Source organism: Corapipo altera, unplaced genomic scaffold, assembly GCF_003945725.1.
Source record: "Corapipo altera isolate COAL_440 unplaced genomic scaffold, ASM394572v1 2c, whole genome shotgun sequence".
NCBI lineage: Eukaryota > Metazoa > Chordata > Aves > Passeriformes > Pipridae > Corapipo > Corapipo altera.
The window spans coordinates 652,495-677,708 of NW_020884923.1; the positions used below are offsets into that span (position 1 = coordinate 652,495).

General features: G+C 40.4%; 1 protein-coding gene across 1 annotated transcript in view; it reads left to right on the top strand.

The window, feature by feature from the left end:
* DISC1 (DISC1 scaffold protein) overlaps nt 1–25,214 on the top strand; it is a 193,626-nt gene that overhangs the window by 18,012 nt on the left and 150,400 nt on the right. The window contains exons 2-3 of the mRNA XM_027657391.1: nt 361–1,358; nt 4,864–4,933. Of these exons, the coding sequence (XP_027513192.1) occupies nt 378–1,358; nt 4,864–4,933 (1,051 nt within the window). The 5' untranslated portion in view covers nt 361–377. The remainder of the gene's footprint in view (nt 1–360; nt 1,359–4,863; nt 4,934–25,214) is intronic.

Here is a 25,214-nt window from a genome sequence, read left to right on the forward strand (position 1 = left end):
CTACCATCATTCTGAGAGACTTAAAAGTCTGTCCTTTAATGTGCTGTTAAGCAAGTTGAGAATGAAAAAGTAGACTGGTATTGTGAATAGGGAAGATGAGGTGATTCATTATATCCAGGTTTGTGTCCTGATGGACAAGACTGTTAGTGAGTTCGCTTAAAACCAGGTGCAAATTCTTTAGAAAGTGAATGAATACATGCTGTGTTCTCTATCTGCAGTATGGTCATTGTCTTTGTTTCGTTGAAATGGAAAACAATGCGTGCTGCTTGAAATTTCAGAAACAACTATTTTCAGGTGCTACAATGTGTTAAGCCTATAAAACTGCAGAAGCATTTCACTGACTCTTTTTCCCTCCCCCAGATGATCACCAACAGTTAATGCCTGCAGGCTCCCTTCGTAAAAAGAAGCTGGCAAAAAGACCTGGATACATGAGACCAGAAGTTCAGCAACAGATAGAGTTTCAGTCCCTTGGTGCCTGCAAACCATCCAGACCAGGAGAGCTCCAACATGGAAGGCAGGGTTGTGGAGACTTTGAGAACTGCACTCTATGCAGACAATGCCAAAATAACTTTGAATTCCTGCGCTGTAGTGCAGTTAGTAGCACTGTAGTTCCTGCTGATGGGGTAACAATGTTGACCACTACTGGAAATATGCTAGGATGCTGCAAAAATCTATCATGTTGCAAGAGTCCACGGTCAGAAAACACAGTGAGAGCAGCTTACCCTGCTGCCGCAACAAGCAAAGGAGATGTTTCTGCTGTATGCTGCACATGGCAGAAAAACCACAGTGCTAAAGTGAGCATGCCCCCAAATATGTATGCTTTGGATCGAACAGAAGTGAATAACAACTGTGAATGTCAAAACAGAGATGATATTTCTAATTCTGCTGTTGCACACAATAGTTTAGATAGTTTTAGTTCAAGTTTCAGCTTCATACAGCTCTCCCTGAACTCGGCCTCTGGAGTAAATGATGTTGAAGGCAAATCAACTGTTGAGGAAACTGAGATTGTTCTGCATCCCAAAACCACAGGAAGTCTGCAGAAGCCAGAAGAGATGTCACAAACTCATGAGAACTTGGGAGATCCATGTTGCTTCTCCAGGTCCAGTGAGGATTTGGAGCATGAACATGAGAACCCTGTGAATGATAAATTCCAGGACTGTGAGACTCTCTCTCTCTCAGATATAGATGCAACATTTTCATATTCTACAGATTCCTTGGATGCAGCATCTGCTGGCTCTTCTGTCACCTCAGGCTACGAAAGTAACTTTACTGTTAGTGACCGTAACTGGGATATTTTGATGAAAAAATATGAACCAGTGCTGCAGGATTGCTTGCTTGGCAACCGCAGTACACTAAAGGTCAGTAATCTCACTTTGGTTTTGATTCCTCTCCCTGTCCCTCAAAACATTTTTATTTATAGTTCTGAAATCAAAGTTTACATTGGAGTTCAGGTACTAATGGCTTTTGTAGCATTTGTTCAAAGAGTTTTACAGTAATGCTCTGTATGATAAAAGTGAGAGAATAGGTTTTGGTTGGTTCTTCAGAAAAAAGGTGATGTTGTTGCAGTACCCTATTCTGTGTTCACCTGAAACTCACTTCTAATGTCACACATCACTTTCTGAGTTCATTAAGCACTGTTTTCTTTCACAGGTGGCTGTTTTTTCTGCAGTTTGGGGTATATGTAGTACAAAATTTGGGGATGATAATAACTCTTTTCTTGAAGCATCATGATTTAACAATGTTAAACTTTTTAACTGGAAATGTTTAAGTTTAGCTAGAGATTTCCTGGAGTGAGGCAACTGTGTGAGAGTAGCATGTAATCAAAGAGATGGGTACTCTCCCCCCATGAAGAAAAATGGGGGTCAAGTCCCTCTCTGCCTCCAACTGGGAATGGAACTTTTTTTTTTCCTTCCACCACAGAGGAGTAGTGGAACAGTGAGTCAGGAGTCTTTATTTCTGCATGTATGTATATACCCACACTTACACCTGCGATGTGTACAGGCAGTCATTCACTGTGTCCTTTATGGGAGATGGGTGAGGAAACTTTAAGAAGGATCATCTGTGTTTTGTTATATGGTTTCTGGGATGGCAGGGTGGGCATTGGAGGAAAATAATTCTGAGTTTACCTGCTCCAAGGAACCAAATACTAGATTTGTTATGCAACCAGGAAGCAGTAATCTAGAGATTAATATGGACACAATGTATTTCACTAATTTGTTCAAGGCGCACTGAGTAGGTAGTGGGGTTTTTCTGGTGTGGTGGGCTTTTCGTTTGGTTTTTCTTTGTTGGGTTGGTTGGGTTTTTTGAATTTTTTCATTAGTGCCTTTCAGAAACTCAGATTCTTGTGACTTCTCAGCTCAGACACATAACTGTTGAGATACACTGTATTGTCTTTAGGCCTGATGAAAGAACCTGCTCTGGGGAGACTTAGCACAACCCTGCTGTCTGGGTAAGACAGAATGTTGAGAAACTTTTACTATTGCTTTTTTCTGCATGACATCTGACCTGGGCCTGCAATGCTCTCTAATACTTTCTTTCCATAGAGGATTCATGTAGAACTCAAACTAGGTTCTGTTATTTACAGACTTCACACACATTGACATGGAGCAGTTTCTTTGGCTTCATGCCTGGAATGACAATGTGCCTGTGGTCTGGGATGGTTTGGGAAATTAATTTGCTACAAATTTGGGAATATATAACACAATCAAAATAGGAAGTTATTTTTCTTTCTTTTCAGTACTTTTTTTGATAGGCACAAATGAAACATTGCTATTTTGAATTTCTGTATTCATTAATTCGTTTAAAGGAGAACTGGGGATTTGTGCCCTCAGATGTCTTTGCCCTTGGTTAGCCAGTCGTGTATGTTTAATTTGAAGCACCTTCCTATTGTAATGATAATGAGCAAGTCTTAAAGTTTTCAGAAAGGAACAAAGGCAACTGCAGTCAAGAAAAGGAGACAATACCAAAATTGTTAAAATTATGCATTCTCTGTACTTAAAAACAAAAGTGATCATCATCTGGTACAGATTTAGGACGTGCCATGCTGAAGCAGCTCTCTGAGTTGAGCTCCAAATGTCTTAGCAGCCTGCAAATAGAAAACATTTTACTGTGGCAGCATCAGTCAGTTTGCCGTGGGTGAACCTGGGCTGTGGTACCCAAGCAGACTTTAAATGACCTGCCCCTGTAGCACATGATGGAACAAACACTGCAAACAGGAGCAAAGCTGTATTGCAGTACAGATGGTTGTTATACATCATACATGTGAAAAAAAGTGTCGTTTGAATCATTCCTCCTGCAGGCTTCTTTAAAGCTCTGTCAAAAGTCAGGCATAAAATACAGAAAATAGTTTACGATGAGAATTCAGAGCTCCTCCCTTCAGTATCTTACACATTCCTCAGCAACCTCAGAGAAAAAAGATTGGAGTTTCAGGATATGAAAACCAAAATAAAATAAAGCCTTGAGGAAATGGGAATATATACAATGTTTTGTGTTTGTTTTTCTTCTGGGCCATCCTATAGCCTATTATTAATCAGCCATTTTTGGATACTTTTCTGGCTTTATTTTTTATAGTTCTTTTCTGACTAGTCCACTTTCACATACCATGTTTAGAAGGGATATCCTGAATTTAAAGGTCTTGCCTAATTTGTGTGTTGATTGTGTAGTCTCAATAACTGAGTGCTTCTATGAAGTTGTTGACTGGCTGTACCTCTTTTTCTCTATTCAATTTAGAGTTTAAATATAGGGATTAAATATGAAAGAGTTTCAGGGAGGAGTGAAGTACTCTGTAAATGCAGAATGTCTAAAGCATGGATTTTGTTGTGTTGGAAAATGCTTTCCCAAGCACTTTCAGGCTTTGGACTGTAGGAATATATGCTGCTTTTTTTCCAGTCTTACCTTTTTCAGTGCTGATATTGGCTTGTTTGGTACCTGTCATGTATAAATTTAATAAGAAACACATTTCAGTCTTGTAACTGTAGACCTGCTAGGCTATGGCTAGCATGACAATGAGGAGAGGACTAAACCTACCTTCTAACCAATTTCTTTTTACAGTAAAAACTTGTAAAGGCCTTGGAATGCACACCTAGCCTTACAAATTTTTAGTAAATTTAGAACTTTAGTCCAGACTCTTTGATGTTAACAAAGAAAAGCATTAGCTTCTGAAATAACACTTTATTATGGTAGAAGTTTCTTTTTGGGTGTGAGAGCAGTCTGTATGTGGTTTAGGTATTCTTGGTGTTCTGCTTTTTTCTTCATCCAGCATTTGGATTGTGAACTGAAAATGCAAACATCGACATTATGTAGATGAGCCTAAATTGTATTTTAATGAAACTTTGTTGGGTGTATATGAATACTGTCTTCTGACCCATGACATGAGTATACCTGTTCCAAAATATTCATACTGCATTTCTCTTTCTAGTTACAGAATAAAATGTGGTTTGCATATGGAAATATTGTATTCTGTGCAAAACTCAGGGAAAAAATTGTTGGAATGGGCTGGAGAACACACTGTTGAGTACAGCGTGATCAGAAGTATATGTCATGCTGACAGAATCCTCTAATAATCCTACTTTGATTTAGTCAAAGGGTGAAAAATATCCTGTGATCACATGATCTCCTTTTCTTTTGAAGAAATATCATTTGTTATTCTCTGTATGTGTTTGGACTAAAGCCATGCTTGGCTCAAGTAGCTTCAGTTCAACTGACTTCCAAATAGGTCTGTCTAATTAACAAATACTGGGCTTAATTATCAAAATTTGGACATTGTAGTGATTTAGTAAGCCATTATATTATGTAGAGGTTAAGAGTCTAAATACTTTTAAATGCAACTTCTTCTTCATAATTAACTTTTTTTTCTTTGCCTAGATAAAATCCTTGATCTTGCGGCTTCAGAGGCTTCAGGAAAAAGCAATAGAGGAAGATGACTATGATAGAGGTGAGAATTGCTCCCCCCTACTGTCCATGGGATCATGCTGCTGGTTTTTTTTTTTTTCTTTCCTTCTCCTTTCTCTCTTAATTTTATTTTGTATTTCCTACATAACAGTTGGTAGGTGTGGAAGACTAGTTCAATGAACTGTATTCTTTATCCTTTTGTATGGCAGGAAGCAAATTAAAGTAGGTCAGCAGCAGGTAGCAACAGTTTTTATTTTCTTGAGCCACATCACCATGTGGGAAGGTTGAAATCCAAATATCCACCATCTGGATCAGCTGTTTTGAAGCAGCATGACTTTAAAAAAAATTGCAGAAATGAATGAAAGCTTTAAAAGGAGAAAGGACAGGCGCTGGCTGCTGACAGAGTGAGATTTGTTGCTTGCCACATTTAGTCATGACACTACAACAGGGCTCAAACACAGAAATAAGGTCAGTAGCTATTATAAAAGTGAATGATACTGTCCTGTGGGATTAAGTTGATGTCACTGAATTCAATCAAAACCAACTAGAAAATATGGTGATGATAATGTTGCTGGCAAATGGCTGTCTTTCAATAGTGCTTTTCAAATACCTTGGCACTTCTGATAAGCTTGGTGTGCGCACACATTAATAATTATAGCATTTATTAACACACATATTCGGTTTCTTCGTGTTTCCTACTCTAGTAGTCTGTGTTCAGGTACTCATGTTTTGATAGTCTGGACGTTCTAGGTTAAATTCTTCCCCCTAGATCTATAATTAGTTGGAAAACCCTGCAAACATGTCAGTAAAATATGTATGAATTGAGAGAATAAGACTGGAAACAGATAACTCCTTTCCTACCACTTTTTTATTCTCAGCTTTTAGAGATTGGGCAGTGGTCAGAACTTATGGTTTGCCTTTCAAAGTGAGTGTGTGATGCTTGCAGTTGTACCATGACTTCCTGCCCTCAAAGAAGTCTCCAAGGTGATGAAAATGTGTTTTAATAGTGTGTAGGGAGTAGATATGTAACCCTTTGGCAAGAGTGGTTCTGTTGGCCTCTTAAAGGCCCGCCTGTGTATAGAAGAGTTTGCTACCATCCCAAATCATTCTTTTAGTGTGGCACCTCCTGATGGGGAAAATGTTTAGGTATGTTAAAAGCTAAGGATGTTTTACATATTCATGGGTTTAATCTCTGTCAAATAGATACTATTCATGTGTGCGCTTTACATGTGTAACACTCACAACTCTTCTTTTTCTAGTGTCTGTGGGTTGAGCTCACAGTTGGAGACTTCCCAACAACTGTGTACTTGGTGCACATGGTTAGCACAGATTCCAGCTGGGATTCTCTGGGCAGTCAGCCACTCTGACAGCAGTATTTCAGTGTGTCAGGTGTGACATCTCCTTGTGATGCCACATAGTCACTGACCACAGGGAAAAATTATGACTTGCCTTGAATCTTGCACAGAAAGCCCTTCTGTAGTTTTCCTCGGCGCTAGTCTTGTACCCTTAAAACAGGACCAATGTTCTGTTGACCATCACTTCATCAACTACCCTTTTCAGTTCCACCCTGGTTATCAAGCAGGTAGCACGGAGGGTGGTTTGCAGAATCTTCCCCTCAGAAAGATGATCTGGCTGAAATGTTATTTCACCACGTATTGTGAACACAGAGAGAAAAAGTGGCAGCAGTACAAGGGTGGTAAGAAGCATCCACAGGTGGGATTGCTGTTTTCTGTGCTAAGTCTGGTGTATATATAGGCAGAAAACATTTGTTCTGATATGGGACTAGATGCTGAAGTGCTTGAGACACTTTGCCTTGGGTTCTTCTATCCTTTTGAAAACTGGGAGACCATCTTGAGACACCGTTGTTCTCAGAAAATGCCATGCTTCAAGCATATGTGTGACCATGCATCCTTAATTTTATGAATTTCTAGCTTTTGAGTCCTTGACCTGCTTTCTGTCATACTGGTCTTTGTTCCTCTTCTGATAAAACTGTGAACCGAGGGGTTTTTGATACTGCTTTTCATTATTTTCATGGTATCTGAACTGGCTTTTTTAGTTTTTTTGTTCATGAAACATGGGCAGCATATTTTCAAGGAAAGAGTCACATGGAGAAGGTGCAGTGCTGCAAGGAGAATCAGAGCTGTGACCTTCCCTCCTCATCTTGCAGTGGCAAGATTTCCACCTTTGCTTTTAGAGCTATGTCACTGCTCCTGGTGGAGAACAGTCTTCCCTGGTGTGAAGTTTGAAAGCTTATTAAAGAGCTTACAGATTGGCCCAGTACCAATTTCTGTTCAAGTGAAATTTGTAATTAGCCTTTAAAATGCTCTTATTGTCAAATATCGCTAGCAGGGAATGGAATTGCTAAATGTGCAGAGCTGTGATGTGGAGCATAAATGGCAGTATATTATCAGGGAGTGGGAGAAACCAACATGGTGGATATGGAGGGCTAATGACATTTTAACTATATGCAGAAGATTATTGTCCCTGTAATTTGGGGAATGACCTTGAGTGTACACTGAGTCCTCTGTTAAGAGCAGAACTGTTTTGAACCAGAGAGGATAGTTGTGCTGTGTGTGGTGATGACATGGGTCTTGCTCATTTGGAAGTTCTCTAGGAGAAAGGTAGGCCTAGTATGATGTGGATAACTGATAAATGCCCTATATATGGAAGAGATGAGTAGGGGGGAAGGAGAGCAGGTGGAGGGAGGGGTATGAGTGACTGGACTCCCAAGTGGAAAATTGAATTGTCAAAAAATACATTATCATGTGTAATTACTGCTTTGTTGTTAGAGGCTCCTCGCTAGCTCTGACCATAGTTGAAGGGATTTTCTGACTTGAGCTTTCTGAGTCATCTAGTCTTGCAGGAAGGGCCTTTTTTTTTTTTTTTTTACAGCAGTTTGGTGGGACAGAGATGTGTTAGTACTTAAAACTCCTCAAAGTGCTCAGGACTGGTTTCTGCTGTGTGACACTGCGAACTTTGCAGGAATAAGGATATATTTGTTTTCCCCCTTTACAGAAATACAGGACAAATGCATGCTGCTTGGATCTGTTACAGTGATGATTCCTGAATGAGTGATGATTTTTTTAAGGGCTTTTTGCAACCACAACCTTCCATTTTTGTTTAAAAGACAAGGGAATACCCGTTTAAATCTTCAGCTTTTTTCTTCCTAGTTTTTCCTTTCTTTAGGTGAATCTATTTGCTCCTTCTCTTCTTCCTCATCTTGGGCTTGAGAGGTGTGCAGCAGAAATGGTACTTGCCGTTGCTTGGTTACCTGTGCTGTGCCTTCTGAAGTCCTGCCTTGGCATGGTTAGGGTGTTGGTGTAGGGGAGCTTCAGTCAGTCATTCAAATAATTACATTTTTTTCCTATACTTTCTTGTAGTGCCATGGGATCGAGTGGGGGACATGTTTGTTCCAAGAGTGCTGGGGGGCTACTTGGGCAGAGGCCGTCCCCCATGTCCTGTGTTACTGCTCATCTATTGCAGGTCACTGAGCACGGTGCAATGAAACTGCAGGGTGTTCTCTCTTCATACTGTAGCTGTCAGGGGTTGTTTCAAATGCAGTTATTCATACTGTGAAATGGTTACGTGAAATGCATATTCAGTGAGACAAATCTCCTCAGCCCTGGTATATTTTTAAATAGGAACCATTAGGATGTTACCTGTTTTATTGCTCTTTCTGTTTGTAGGGGTGGAAATATCAGGAAATAAGTGATTTGTTTTTTTTTTTTTTTTTCTGTATTTACTTGTGGTCTCCTCTTGATGGCCACATTACTGTATATTTTCAAAGCAGGTACAGTACCATGGGAATGTAAGCATTTTGCCTTGCCTAGCATATAGGAAAAATTGGTCTGTTCTCCAAGGATCACTTGAAGTGTTGTCATGGCTCATTATTCATGATGGAGCTTGACAACTCCAAGGTTAAACACACTGCTGAATACAGGGGGGGAAAAAAGAAGACAATATATTTTGTGTCTGTAGGAGTTGTACTTGCAGTAGGAGCAAGTGTATTTTGCTCAGTACAAATCTATTGCCCCAACATTTGAAAACCTTTTTCCTGTTTTTTGCTTCTTGAGCTGCTCAACTTTGCCTGGTGCAAGAGGCAAGTGGATTGGTAACTATCAGGACTGTCTTGCTGCTGAACTCTACTGGTGGTTCTTGTGCCATCTTGTTACTCAGAAGAAAGTTTTTTCAGAGATATTTTTTGTTTGTTTGTTTGTTTGTGGTTTTTTGTTTTCAATTATTATTTTTTTAAGAAAATTCTTGTATCCAGGAATGTGAGCATACAGATTCATTGTTTGCAACTGATAGGGAATCTAAACTTCCCTGTGCAATCAGATTGTATTCAGAGTAGCTACAGCTATTCAGTGAAGGTGATACAGTAGATCAGAGCAACTCCTCATCAGTCCAGTATGTCAGGTAGAACACAGAAACATCTTTGCCAGACATGGCAAAACCTGTCCTATCTCAGCAACAAAAATTCAGGCTGTTAATACATTTAACATCATGTGAGCCTTCGGTTATTTTAGGTGAGTTCTCAAAGCATGAACTATGTGAATTGGTAAGCTGCCATGGACTTGTGTGCTGTGTGTTCTGCAGAAAGAGAGAAGACAATAGAGTATCATGTTAATTAATGGCTGGGTTAAAAATGTTGTGTTAAGTGGTATTCCGAGGGAGGCCTTGGACTTTTCTTACAGTGGTTCTTGCAAACTCCAAAACTCTGAACTCCTGGCCAGGTGTATAGCTGTTTGGTATTTCCAAATTTCTTTTTGCAGTTTAAACTGGAACAATATTTTTTCCTAGTGTAAAGTACTATTTCTAGTCATAACTCTTACAACATTTGAACCAATTTGATATTGAAGCAGGTGGGTGGTGTGTTGTTCTTTTTGTTGTCTTTTTTTTCTTTTTTTTTAATTTCTTTTTTTCCTGGAAGTGCTATTTGTGGATGAGGGTTGGACAGAATCCCTGCTTTACTGTGCTTCTATTATTTTGAACTAAAATGCTTGCTTGACAGATGGCTGCTATAACAGGACACAAACGAAGGCAAGTTGGCTTCTTTCTGAGGAAGGACAGTGAATTTGAGAGAAGGTATATCTGGAAATAATTCTCAAAGAATATGTTACTTTGGATTGGACTTGTTTCAGTGTGGCATATACCTTTGAAAGTTAAATCCTTAAACCTTAGCTGTATATTGAGTGAAGCTCTATATCTGAGGCTGCTGACTTAATAAAAAGTGGATGCTGGAGGGGAGGGGTCCTGTGACACAGGAGATTTACTATGAGCTTGTAACTTGCAGTTTGCAGGCTATTGATTTGTCAATGGATTTGGGGTGGATGGAAGAAATAGGACTTTGTGTTATGCCATACAGTCAGAGCTTTGTTTCATCACAAGCTGTAGAAGTTTCCTTAAATATGTGGCTAAGCCTTTTTGGGTTTCATGTTCATTTTTACAACTTCCCAGTAAAGCTATTGAGAGGATTTGGGAATGGGCCTGTACAAATTCCCAACCATAAATCTTTGTTGCATGAATCTTGTTTATCTTGTCCTACTCTGACAAATTCAGATAACCTCCACCAAAGAGTTTGGGTGGTTAAGGATAGCAAATACTTATGTGAAGTATAAATTAGACTTAATTTACCTTGTAACAAAACAGAGGTAACACAAGCCTTGCAACTCTTACACCTTGTATTTCTCTAAGGCGGCTGAAATGAAAAGATAGAAGTCTTTTTTTGTACATATCCATTTATTGTTTGGTGCTGGCTGAAACTGTTGACCAAGATGCCGTTGTCCAAATGCTTTACCATGGCTTCTGTTTACTAGCAGCAGTAATGCCATCGTTTCTTTTTATGCAGTCTGTGTTAGGTGTATCCAGTTGCTACTGTGTGGTTTGTTTTGTTTTTTTTTAATCAGAAAACTGAGCAGGAGTCACAATTTAAAGGTATGAATTTCCTTATCTTGCTGTCCTGTAGACTACAGGAAAAGCTTTTTTTAATATTAAAATAATATAGTAATTACCAGTGCTCGTGAGAGGGAGGTCTGGTATGCATTTCTTGGTACTTTGACTTGTTGTGTTTACTCGTTACATATAAAGCACATGCATCTTCAGAAGCTTCTTGAAATGCTTTTGATGTGAATCCTCGTTTTAGCCCAGCTGTTTAGTTTCCATCACATCAAGGTGTGTCTTTGAGGTAGAACAGGATCTTGCTGTTGGTCTGCTTGTGCCCCCACACTGAAAATGCAGTCACGTTTTCTACATCTCTAATTCCTTAGCCAATATTGGAGAGGAAACTGCTGTACTCATGCAATATCTCGCTTAAACTGTGCAGCCTAAATATTTTTAGGAAGTGATAGTGTTTTGTAGGATTCTACTATGGTGTCGTATTTTACTCTTGGCCAGTGTGAAGAGGTTCGGCTACATCTTGTGTTTCTGGAAGCTGCTTGAACAAAAAGAAAATTGCTGAAGTTTTGGCAAACTGTGTGCTTGGAAGCTTTCTCTGCTCCTGGCCATCTGCTGTCTAAAACTGACACTGCTGGCCACCCCTCCTATGATAGTTGGGCCCTATTTCTCAGTCCATGATGCAGCCAAGCTGTTCCCAGACAGCCTGGCTAGTCTTTTACAAACAAACAGGCAATGAAAAAATATGAACAAAATAAGCAATTATGGGTAATTTAAGATATTACTTGCTGAATTGCTGTTTGAAGCATAGGGCTCTGATGGGTGTAACTTGGGAGAAGTGTTGATGTGCTATCTGGACAGTACCCACTGAGTGAGTGACATGGCTCTCCTGATACTCAGCCAGCCCATCTGCTTACTTTGCACTTGAAAACAAATTTTATATTCAGGACAGACTTATCTTTCCCTTGCTCTTTAGAAATATTAGCTCCAGATAAGAAAATTGTTTTTCATTTGCAATATGGCCACTGGAGATGGTATGGCTATTAATTCAGTCAACAAGTAGAAATTGATTTTGCTGCCCTTGTCTTACACTTAGGATATAAAAATTTTAAGGGAAAGGGGACACCTCCTCTTTTCAATTATTATCTGCTTAATAAATGACTGAACATGGGTAGAAACTTCTGGATGTCGCAGTAATGCAAATTCTCTGTAATTAGGGGTTAAAACAGTGCTGAATGAATGTGACTACCATTTGAAAGCAGACATGAAAGTCTTCCAGTGTAAGTCCTCTGTGGAGAACTGATAATACTCCTTCCTCATTGTTGGATGGTGTCTGGTCAAATTCATGGTGCACAGATGTAATTAAAATCAAATCTGAATTCATATTGAAGTGCAGGGGGTGTTGGTTTGAAATATTTTAATCGTGACCTGTACTTGGTGGAGAAAACACTTTTGAGCGAGAGCTGAAATGGCCCCATTCACAGGCAGGCTTCAACAGCTGGATAATCTGGTGCTATATAGTAAATATTAAAATAGTGAGGAGTTCTGAATAGAGTGGTTCTGGTCATGCTATTTCACCTGCCTCACAGAACCTAGGGTAAGAAGACTCAAGATGTATAAGTGTGTTTAAAAAAAAATAATTCATAATATTGTACAAAATGACAAAGTCTTCCAGAGAAAGAAACACTGAGGATGCTGAGGAGGAGAAAGAGAAGAAATATTTGGGGAAAGGAAAATAAAAATCCAAAGTAGAATAACTCTAGAATTAAAATTTAATTCTCTTTCAGAGCACTATGCCTGTAGAAGCATTGCTACTGGAAATAGCTTTCTGATATAATTATTCTACCATCACAATTCTGTTCTTGTCTGCCTGTAGATAAGTCTGAATTTTGTGCAGTTTTATATTTCCCATCTCAGTTGCTTTTTTTCCCCACCTGTAACTCCCAGGGCTTATAACGAGGAATACACAAGATTCAGTAGGATTCTCTTATTTCATTTAAATGGCTCTTATATTTCTTCTTTTGGACATTTTTGAAAACAATCATGCAGTTCCAAATAAGAAGGTGAGGAATCTGTCAGAGAAACAAATAATCTTCACTCCCCATGCCAGGCACTGGTTCCATTTTACTTATTGAGTGAACCTGCCTGTTACTGTGTACAAGAGTTATTTCTCTGTGCCCTCCTCCTGCTTTCAAAATACTTAGGCTCTTCTTATCTATAGCTGTTATATTGACTGACCCATTCAGCCTGAATATATAGGGACAGCCTTACATGCTCAGTAAAACTATTCCATTGCTGTTACTTCTTGGGGGGGGGGGGGGGTGAGCCCTTTCCTTTTCAATCAAGCAAGGAGAAGGCAAGACTGCCTGTGTGTGAATGGCTAATGCCTCCCCAGTGCGAACAGATGAGGGTTACTTGGGAACAGTGTGAGCAGCAAAGCACCTGAGCTGTATTTGACTTACTTTCTTTACTTGTAACACACTTGTTTGTTGAATGCAGGAAAAAAATTATTTGTTATGTCAAAGAATGTGAAACAAAGCTTTCTTGGCTTGTTGAAGTGCCCTGAAAAATGCTGCTTTTGCTCAGATTAAAATATTCAGATGAATTCAGTCCCTCTTCAAACCAGAGCTCAGTTATGTGATGACTGCAGGAGATGTAGGTCATGTGAGGACTGGAGTAATTTGGAGGGATAATGCAGGAGGCCTGGTTCTGCTGGACAAGCATCCCCTGGGGTTGTAGGTTTAAGGAGTAAACTTGAACTTTAAAAGGCCTGTGGTGAGAAGTTTCTTGTACCTCCATGTATGCTCCTGTAGGAGCTGTGCTATTAGTGGTGTTAACCACATTTCCTGGTCTCCCTTGTGTGCAAGCAACAGTGTCATTTCTTCTGTCTCTGGAGTTAGGGGCCAAGTCTGCCTCGCGTGCTGTGTCTGCTTTTAATTTGTCTAGAAGCCCTTTTTTCCCCTGCTTCAATTTTATCACCTATAATTCCTTAATAGAAACTTCCTAAAACCACCTCTAATTATTGTTTAGAGTGAATGCTCTAGAGCAGCTAATAATGAACTGAATGTTTGCTTATAAAATCGATTTTGATTTCAGAAATTAGGAGGGATGGAAAATTAGTTCTTCGGGGAAGCGTACCCTCCTTGCTTGTAAACACTTTCCTGCCTCTCCCTTTCCTTAAGAGGCAACCTTTCCTCTGTTTCTGTTAGAAAAGTGAACTTCTGTGCTCCCAATTCTCTCTCTGGAGTTCAGTGTGCTGCCTGGCCTTCTCTATGCTTACCCAAGTTTGTTCTTTCTGTAGCAGTTGTGGGCAGGTCGGTGGCTTGTGTGCCTTCCCCACTGCTGGAGCAGGGATCCAAGAAGCTGGCGTGTTTCTAGCCAAGATAGATGTTGGGTTTTTTTTTCATTTCTTTCATGTAAGGCTTGTAGGGTTCACATTTCTTTGTCTGTAGGAAGATCTAAAGAGTTGTTTGGATGGTTGGTTGTTCAGGTATGTATAGCTGATGCCTATTAGTTCTAAGGAGTGTCTTCTTTCTTATGCATTTTTATACAGTCTTATTTTCTTTTCCCCTATCCACTACAAAGTTACACTTCATGTCTGCCTAAAATTACCAAAGTCCCTTTTTAATATCCAAGATTCATCTGTGATGTAATGTAACAGCACATATAGTTCCTATTATCTCCAATGCCTACCTAAAAGGAATATTGCTAAATGTTACCTGTGGTGCAGAATTTTTTTGAAGTACCCTTGAGAGAGCAAAGAAAGCATTTATACACCCCTGACAGGCAACTAGAAAGGCTGCCTTTACCAAAGTAGACTGGATCACCTTTGGAAAAATCAAGAAAACAATGTAAAATACTGGATTTTATTTTTTTTTTCAGTTCTCATCTGCAGGCCAATTGACTCGACAGTTGGAGGTCTTTTTTGAAATGATGTATAGCACACAAAGCTATCTCTTGGCTTCCAGGCAAGCAGACAGATGATACTGGGGTCAGTTAAAAGTCACAAAAATTACCAGTCATCCCTTCTATCCAAAGGAGTTTAAAGCAACAACCCAAACCAACTTGCAATAGAGAGGTGTAGGGAGGCTGGATCTTCCTTGATATAGATATTCTGCTCAGCTAAGATTTAACTGCTGCAGATTTCTTTTGAATGTTAGGATGAAGCTGGTGCAATGCTTATTTCCGTTCAAAGAATGTTCTTCTTAGGAACTCAGGGTAAGGTCAAAAAGTTGAATGAATGTTTCAGCACTACCAACTCTCACGAAGTTCGTGACTGTCCTGCTTTACAACTTTGTCCCACTCTATGCAACACTTGTCAGGCCACACCTGGAATCCTGTGTTCAGTTTTGGTCCCTGCTGAAAAAAAAAAAGTGGACAGGCTGAAGAGGGTTCAAGGAAGGGCTACAAAGATGATCAAAGGACTGGGATACCTTCCATGTGAGGAAAGGCTGAGAGAACTGGGTTTGTTTAATCCTGGGAAAAGAAGCTTTAGAGGGAGACCTTGTCACTCTGTTCCTGTATTTAAGCGGTGTCTACAAAGAAGATGGAGGTTCCCTTTGTGCAATGAATCACCTAAGAAGATAAGTGGTAAAGGGCTCTAGTTACTCCGGGAGAGATTCCAATTGGACACAAGAGGAAAATTTTTCACAATGAGCCCAATAGTTATTGGAATGATCTCCTTAGGGAAGTGGTAGATTTCCCAATGCTGGATACCTTTAAGGTTCAGCTTGGCGGGTGCTGGGCTGTCTTGTCTAGACTGTGTGTCACCAAGAGAGGTTGGACCTGATAATCCTTGAGATACCTTCCAAGCTGCTTCCTTCTATTGGTGAGGAGGCCAATTTGGCCTTGAATACCTGTTTGAGAAAACATCTCGTGGATATGGGGTATGTTTAGCAGTGTTATAATGTGCTCAGTGCTGTACTGCCTGTGCAGTCTTTGTGAAGGTGATGCTCTTGCCATCTTTGGTTTTTGATCAATATTTAAATATCCTCTTCCTTTATTGCTCAACTTCTTCCAAGCATAGGCAGCTGCTTGTTAGTGAAATCTGTGGGAATGACCACGGTGAAGAAGGAATTACTAATTGCCAGTGGGAAATACAGATCTGTCAGAAGTGCTGTTTCTGGGTGGATTCTATGCTGTGGTGTTTTGCACTTGTTCATTCACAAATACTCTGCCTGGGGCTTCTGGCAAAAGGGCAGCTATTTCTTTACTGCCTTAACCTTGGTCATGAGGAGTTGCCAGGGCTCCTACTGTGCAAATTCAGCCACAGCAGATGCTGTTTTAGAAATGAAGATTTGAAGTCTTTCAGGCATGGGAGTTGTGTGCAAAGAAGAGTGCATCCTGCATGCGTGGGACTGTATGAGGAACTTAAGTGACAGTAAGGCAAGAAGCTTGCTTTTGTGTGTCTCCCTCTGTGATGTCATCTGTTTCCATGTCCTCTTCTTATAAGACTAGGAAATCTCCTAGCAGTAACTTTGCTTCCCTCTACTTCTTGTTTTAGGAAAGTGCTTGGCAAGTGTCTCATCTCCTTCCCTGAGTTACAGGTTCTTCCTCTCCTGTGCCCTTCTTACATGTTTACTCAGCCAGCAGGCTTCATTAGCCTGTGCTCCTGCTGTTTCTGCTTGTCACCTGGTGAGCAGGGCTTGAATTTGCTCCTCACCTGCTAATTGTGGTCTTCTGGGGAGGGTAGTGGATATTGTCAGCCTGCTGCTGTGATGCATTTTGTGGTTGTATCTGTCCTCTGGGCTGCAGGCTCTAACCTGGTGCAATATAGTCATTCTGCTGCCTCCCTGCAATCTGAAATCAAGATTAGGGGCATGATAACAATGTGCATCTTTCTTTTCCTTTTGTTTCAATGAGATTTTACTAGACTAGACAGCTAATAACCTTTCCTTAGCAGGTGGTGTTTTCCTGCATTCCTCTATTTGCAGCAGCCCCCCAGGTGCCTGAGGAACAAAAGTGCATGTGTGAAAGCTGGAGTTCAAGCCAGTGCACTCTTTAGTATGGGAGGGAGCCTCACACAATGTATCTAATTGAATCAAAATTAGTTGGTTTGAATTTGTGCCTTCTGGAAACAAGTAAAAAGGATTTGGGTGGTGGTGGTGTGTGTTTCTATGTATTGTTTTTCTGCTGGCTGTGAGTGGTTTGGGTTAGATTCTGTAAAGCCATCCTCTGCTCCTAATGAACTTGTTCCTTCCTCAGGTTTTTGTCAGTGTGTGATTGCAGCAGAATTCTGGCAGAAAGGTGTAATTGGAAGAGAGTGTGTTAAACTTACCCTTTGCTGTCCTGGTCTTTTGGGAGTGAGAGAACCGGATTGTACTTCTGGCTTGCTCTCTGCCTATACCTTTTGTCCTTGCTTTCCCAGAGCTTCCTATTTTGGAAGAATGGTGGAATTATTTTTTCGTTGTTTGGGTTTTATTTTTAGCAAAATATTTGCATTCAGTCATATAGTTTTTTCTTTCCCTTTTCCCCAAGAGATGGATGCATTAAATGCCTGGCCTCAAATACTTTACTTTTCTTCTAGCTTTCTTGCTGCTTTCTGTTATTTCCGTCTCCCCTCACACCAAAGAGCACATTCCTGGAGACCTCTCTGCCCACTGCATGCAGTTGCACTCTTTTGTGCTTTCTGCCATACTTTCTATTGCAGTTGGCAGTATTTGTGCCTTAATCATTAGCATCTCTGTTCTGTCTTTTCTTTTTCCTTCTCTGTTTATGTTAGTCCATTGCAGTGAGTCTTGCTGCTGCAGTATCTCTAGGAAATTCCCAGGCTATCTCTAGTATTGGGAATGAAGCATGTGTATTGAGGTATTGTGAGACATCTCTGTTGATGTGGCTCCTGAAGCTCATGCATATCTTTGTTTCTTTCTTTCCAAGTTGGTGCCTGGAGTTAAAGCTTCTGGTAGTCTGATTGTTTCCATAGTCCTGTGTGACTGCTGTCAGGCTGCAAGTCTGGGGGTTCAGCTGGAATCACCCCTTATTCTTACCATCTTGTGTGAACTTTACACTCTGCCTTGATGAGAGCCTCCTGACCAGCCACCAGTAAGACTGTAAACCTGTTTCAATCCTTTTAACCAAAATCTGCGGATATCTGTACTGGTTCACAGCTAGGGCTAATTGTTAGTGGATTTAGGTAAATAAGCCAAAGGCTTGTTTCTATGCGAAGAAAATCAAGCCAAGCTAGGACAGTGCTAGAGGATATCTTAATCCTTTCTTTAGAAAATTAGTAATTCAAAGAGTCGGGTTAAGTACAAGGACAAATAATGGTTTGTTTGATTTCCAAAGGAAGATTTGTGAAACTGGATGGAGTGACCAGGAATGCCTGAATTGCACAAGAGATATTTTGCTGTTTAGAAGAGAATTTATTTCTCTTTTTTTTTTTTTTAAGTTTTATGTTTATTCTTCCGTTTAATAACAGTGGAGGAAGAAGGTGAATATAAGTTAGAGTGATGACAGTGCAAATTTTGTGGCATCAGGGAGAACTTCTGTAGAATTTGTTTGAAAAAAATAATGCAGGCTTTTGATCATCAGTGAAGCTTAGTAACTGGAATGTAGGAGACAAAGCAGTTGTACAGAGGGAAGTATTATATAGGAGTGTTCTGAAAGAATAACATTCAGACTTCTACTTTCTTTGAAACTTTATGCAAATACTTCATTGCATTTTTTATTGTATTCTTTCATGTATTTGACACACTGCCTATTGTATCTGATTGTGCCTTCTGTCTAAAGAAGTATTTCTGGAAAATTTTTTTGAAAGTTAGCATGAGAGAATTTTGTCTGAATGTTTATTTCTTAATGTTCATTGTAGCATAATGGCACTAAATATAAAATATAGCAGCTTGGTAATTCCTGGAGCCTGCTGAAGAGGTCTGCAGGATTTCCCAGCACCAGAGGTGTGTGCAGCATTGCAGAGGGTGGTGGGCTGCCCAAGTAGGCCTTTCTCTCCATCCTTTGAAGTGTTGAAAAATCAAGTTGCCACTGCTGCAGGCAGGATCCTGTGCTCGATGGAGGGCAAATTTTATTTACACAATAATGGATCTATTTGAAATTTTCAAGTAAATAATATTTTCCAGAATGGGGAGGGTTATTCTCAGGAATATTGTATTGTGTCAATGCAGTTAAAGTTAAAGCATCCACATCTCAAGGGACATTGTTCAAACACAGTGCTTTGTTAACCTAAAAGACTTAAAAATTATATTTTCTGTCTGTTACTGAACAACTGAAACCTGCCAGAGGGTAAAACAAACGTCACTCTCATTCTTGCATGTGGCAGCTGAAGTGGCAGTGAAGAGGTCTGAAGAATGCTACCTATCCTTTGGTCAGCTTCCAGCCTTCTCTTCCCTCTGGAAGTGAAAACCTGTGTTATTATGCTATACCATGCCAGATTTTTCCTAATGAAGCAGTAATGCCTTTAAAGAGAGATATGTGGCTTCAGTTACCTGGAACTGTATCTCTTAGAGTATTTATTGACAGGATAGCCTGATTCTGTTATTAATGATGATATAATTTCCATTAGCCTCATTCTAGAGACATTCATGTAGTTAATGTTTATTCTGTATCTTAGGGACAGAGTTACAGCTACCTCTGGTTAATTTTTGTTACTTTAAGAGAAAGTTGTTACTTCTTTATTTAATCTAAAGCTTACTTAGGATGCAGGCAGTTTTTAGTTATATTCAACTAGCATCTGGGAAGGCTACTGAGATTTAAGCAACTTTGCAGCAACTCCAGAAGCCCAGTGCTTACAATTAGAGCATCAATTGTATGCTATGTTGTTTTTGGTTTTAGAATCCAGTGTGTAAAATATTTCTGCTACTCTTCCCAGTAACTGCAAAATTTCTTCCAAACTCGTCTTGATGATACAGGATCTGAATCTTATGTTTTCAATTTTTACTCTTTTGTTAGTAATGAAAGCTGAGAATACACAGAGTTATATATGAATTGCACTTGGATTGACGTAATGAGGTGAGGTGAACCTGAACATCTTCCTTTTCTTTCTCTTCCATCATTGCACAACACAACCCCAGGCTTCCTTGGGTGACAAAGGTCATGTGTCTGTGTAGGTTGGGGTGTTGCTCACTTAGCCATAAGATTTCAGTTCTATCGTTAAAGTGGCCTAATGCTAACTTCTGTATTTGTAGATGTTAATTTGATCTTTTACAACACGCTGTGTTTTTACACTGATACTTTTTGAAGAAAAAGAAAAAAGTTCTCATGACAGAGAATGGATTTTATACAGAAATAGGGAGCTAAAAGAAAGAAAAAACCCCAAAAAACAACCCAAACCCAGAACAGATTTCCATTTTTTCTTTTGTTTTAGGCTACGTGATCATATTTGCTCTTTGCTATTTTAACTTTAGGCAAGCTACTGCAGTCTGCTTCAGGTGAGCTTGGTCATAAAATGGGTATATCATTACTGGCCATACTGCAGTCCTTGGAGTTTTAATTAAAGATTGTAAAGCCCCTTGAACTCCAATCATGAAATGACAGTAGTGTTAGTTTGTCATATCTTGGAAAAAAATTAAGTACTCCAACTGCTTTTTTTTTTTCTCTACCATGTAGAGTACACCAAAGTTATTTTCTGTAGTAGCAATTATTGGATGGAGTGACCTTTACCAATTTAGACATTGATGTAGTGGAAGGGACATTTTTCCACTTGACCTTTATGCAATGTGTCAGCTTGTCCTGTAGCACCAAATGAGTTGCAATTGACAGATTTGATGGAACGCTAACTTGGTAGGAGCTTATTGTTTGAAGCAGATATGTGTTGAAATCTGGAGCCTCTAGTAAATAATGTGATAAAAGTTATTTGCATATCTTCCATCACTAAGGGACAGCTTGCTTAGAAATGACTGCTGCCTAAATTTGAACACTGGTTAACTGAGATTCTAGTAAACCTTATCAAATAGTGATATTTCTGAGTAAAATCTATTGGTTTAACTTTTTAATTATTTTTGTATTGCTGTGTAACCAAACAGTGGTTTTCTATATTTTAACTTTGCTACTTGTCTTATAAAAGGAAGAGGAATAAAAGATAATCAATTTTCAGTGTCTGACAAGGAAGGACATGTCTTTCAAGAGGATGGCAGGATGTGTGTGTGTATATATATGTATATGCATGCCACCCAAAGATGGAGATAGATATGTGTCTAAATAGCTTTTTTGGTTATGGTCAGATATAATTCTGGGAAGAGAGAAGTTCTGGTTGTGGGGAGGAGCTATGAGCACACTCTAGGGTGAGGGTGGATAGTGTAAAGAGAACCATAAAAGGAGAACTGAGCCATCCTGCCCCACTGATCCAGATAGGAAGTGCAGATGTCAGCTGCTCTTCAGATCTGTTGAAATAAGAGGAAGAGGATTGTGCTTGTTGAGGAGAAAGCAAAGAACAAAGGTCAGGTATTTCAGGTATCTTGTTATAATCCAGTATCTCTGCTCTGGTGGAAGGTTTTGATACTTCCCATAAATAAAATAATTCCGCTTCCAAAATGGATAAGTAAAAGTTGTAGTGGAACTCAGGATCTATCTGGGACTATTCAAGTAATGAATTTTCATGGCTTTTTGAAACCACTGAGCAGCAGGACTGATAAAAGAGCAGCAAATGCCATCTGTCTGATCTACATATTTTACCACAGTTCTTCTCAAGCTGTCCAGTTGAGGTAAAGTAAAAAGAATCTGAATGGGTGTGAGAGGGAAAAGCAGCTCAGCTATTTTCTGTTGCTTTTGCAGGAGGTATTTGGAAGGGAGAAAAGAAGGTGTTTGTAGAGGTTGCTGTTTACACACATGGAAATAATAAGCATTAAAGACAATCTGCTCAAACATTTCAACAACAGGGGATGCTGCTGGACAGAATCACTGTGGGAAGCTGGGCAGAAATGTTTATTTTACTATGGTAAAACAAGTTATGTGGGTGTACTGACATAGAGTGAAATTCATAGCAAGATTCACTACTGCAACAATACTATTTGTAACTCATGAAGAAAATAGAGATCAGTTATTGTGAAGCTGTCTGCTAATAAAAACTATTTTCTTGCAATGTTTTAATTTGTAGTCAATGCATGGTACAGAAGATAGGAGGCTTTAATGCACTTGTTTTACATGCTTGCAGGAGATGTGTAGAAAGCTCAGCTGCAGTAGCAGGAAGCAGAACCTGCCCCTGGTTAGCTGCAATTCTGGGGCCTACAACATGATCACATTTCAAAGACATTCTGTCTTTCATATTAAAATAGCAAATCCCTCGTCCTCTCTGGAGCACCTCCTTTTTCTGAACCCCTTCTGGAGAGCATGATAATAGCCAAACCTCTCCCTGAGCTCGGTTGCTAGGAGGTACTCCCATCAGAGTCCCACTCTGCTCCTCCTTCCCCTTACCACCTGGCTCTTAGTCAATACAGGTACTGGTATGGCAGCTTTCTTTTCCAGCCTGAGGATGCTCTGATGAATGGGGGAAGAGGCTGCTGGAGGCAGTGAAACTTTCATGGGCTCAGGCTGGATAAGGCAGTGAGCCTGTATGTAAAGTTTAAGAGGCTCATAGCTTGAAGTATGAGGACTGGTGAAGATGCCTTAGCACTGCTGTGTTCCACTCAGTTTGGGCATGCAAGAGGCTCTTCTGTGGATCTGCATGCTGGAAGAGGTTGGACTTCTTTGTGGTGGCTGTCATTGGGTGGTCGCTGCTGTTTCCATATGAATGCAATCCAGCCAGGCCTCCAACTCATTTAGTGGTTGATGGGATGTTGTCTCATTCGTAACTGCTTTGCTGATGTGGGGACCAAAATAGAGTTAAAGGGCTGTGGAACCTCCTTAGAGAGCCTTTGGTTTTCTCCCTACTGACTTCTGCGGGTATCTACTTGTGCAGCTCTACCCACTGCCCTGTGTGTTTGAGGAGTGATTCTTAACACTTGAAACAGTTCCAGGAGCTCAGAGCCAGTATGAAAGGAATTTTGTAAATGTAAAAAAACCTGACGTGTGTATGTGAAAGGAAAGAAGGAGGTGAGGAATAATGATTAAAAAAAACCACAAACAAAACAACAAAAACCAACCAAACAAAACCCCAAAAAACTTCCAGGATTCTCTTTGTTCAAATAGGAAAGATGATGGGCTTCATCTGCTTTTGAAATTAGATTTAAGAAGTGACTCCAGCAGGTGATAGTCTTTTATATGGAATAGTTTCTGAAAAGGTCAAATTATGAAAGGGTTAATACAAGGTTTCCTATGCAAGTAGAAGCTCAAATTGTGTAATTACAGGGATCCTTTTCTCTGAGGATCTCACACAGGTGTTAATTAAGCCTAATGAGGCCCCTGTGGAGCAGTTGTTACTATCTGTGTTTTTACAGAGGACCTAGAAGCTGAAAGAAAACGGGTTATTGGTTTGAGATCCTCTAATGCGGCACTGTAAAATTGGTGTTCATGGGAAATACACAGTGTGACTTCAAGCCATCTGGTGCAGCCATGGCAGAACCCTTTCCATGAAACCATGCTGCATATTCCTACTGCCTTTTTTTTTTTTTACCTGAAAGTCTAGGTATGTGTAGATACAGAAAAAGAAACTGTGGACTAAGAAAAATTACTCTTTCTAGGTGGGCTATCTTGCTTATGCCTGTAACTGCTCCTGAGTTTTTCCTTTTATTTCTTTTTTCTTATGCTTATGCTATACCTGTGATTTGTGGGTTCCTGGGATATTATGATTAGCATTCCGTGTTTCGAGAGGCTTATGGGAAGCAGCAGTAAGAAAAATATATGTTGGTGAGGTTTTTATGTTAATTCCTTTCATGTGTTCGTGTAAATCTTTTCAATGCAGAACAGACAGATTGTTTTGTCAGCTTCCTATAGGGAAATCAAACAACTCTTAATTGTTGTTTTTCTTCCTGTAATACTCCTGAACTATTGGTAATGTCACAAAAAAAATTCTGTAAAAGTACTGGTGGATGGATGAGGATGGGGAAACAGAATTTTGCGATATTCCTACACTGCTTTGTTTGTAGAATGTTGGATTTTTGAGCCAAGTAATCTAAGCTTTTCATCATAGAATCATAGAATAGATTGGGTTGGAAAAGACCTCCAAGATCATCAAGTCCAACCCCTGATCCAACTCCAATTACTATATCATGGCACTAAGGGCCACGTCCAATCTCTTTTTAAAAACCTCTAGGGATGGTGAATCCACCACCTCTCTGGGTAGGCCATTCCAATACCTGATAACCCTCTCTGTAAAGAATTTCTTCCTAACATCTAACCTAAACCTCCCCTGGCAGAGCTTGAGCCCATGTCCCCTTGTCCTATTGTTGGTTGCCTGGGAGAAGAGACCAACCCCCACCTGGCTATAACCTCCCTTCAGGTAGTTGAAGAGAGTGATGAGGTCGCCTCTAAGCCTTCTCTTCTCCAGACTAAACAACCCCAGCTCCCTCAGCCTCTCCTCATAGGACTCGTGCTCAAGTCCCTTCACCAACCTCGTTGCTCTTCTCTGGACCCGCTCCAGCACCTCAATATCCTTCCTGAACTGAGGGACCCAGAACTGGACACAGTACTCCAGGTGTGGCCCCACCAGCACTGAATACAGGGGAAGGATCACTTCCCTGCTCCTGATGGCCACACTGTTCCTGTTGCAGCCCAGGATGCCGTTGGCCTTCTTGGCCACCTGGGTACACTGCTGGCTCATGTTAAGCCTCCTGTCGATCAGCACCCCCAGGTCCCTTTCCGCCTGGCTGCTCTCCAGCCACTCTGTGCCCAGCCTGTAGCGCTGCATGGGGTTGTTGTGGCCAAAGTGCAGTACCCGGCACTTGGCCTTGTTGAACTTCATTCCATTGGAGTCAGCCCATCTCTCCAGCCTATCCAGATCCCTCTGCAGAGCCCTCCTGCCTTCCGGCAGGTCGACACTCCCTCCCAATTTGGTGTCATCTGCAAATTTGCTGATGATGGACTCAATCCCCTCATCTAAATCATCGATAAAGATGTTAAAAAGGACTGGGCCCAGCAGTGACCCCTGAGGAACACCACTGGTGACCGGCCGCCAACTGGATGCAGCACCGTTCACCACCACTCTCTGGGCCCGGCCCTCGAGCCAGTTCCTGACACAGCACAAAGTGCCCCTGTCCAAGCCATGGGCTGCCAGCTTTTCCAGAAGTATGCTATGGGAGACAGTGTCAAAGGCTTTGCTGAAGTCCAGATAGACCACATCCACAGCCTTTCCTTCATCCACCAGGTGGGTCACCTGATCATTAAAGGAGATCAGGTTGGTCAAACAGGATCTGCCCCTCCTAAACCCATCATATTCTGACTATACCCCACATGGTGTGGTGTGGTTGCCCACCTTATATTTAGTAGTTTTATTCTTTTTCCCTGATGTTGGAATTTGAGCAGCTCCAAGACTAAGCTTGTAGAAATTGCCACTTTTGTGTCTGGAAGCCTCCATAACCATTTGAATGTGATGGGTGTATTTACTCTCC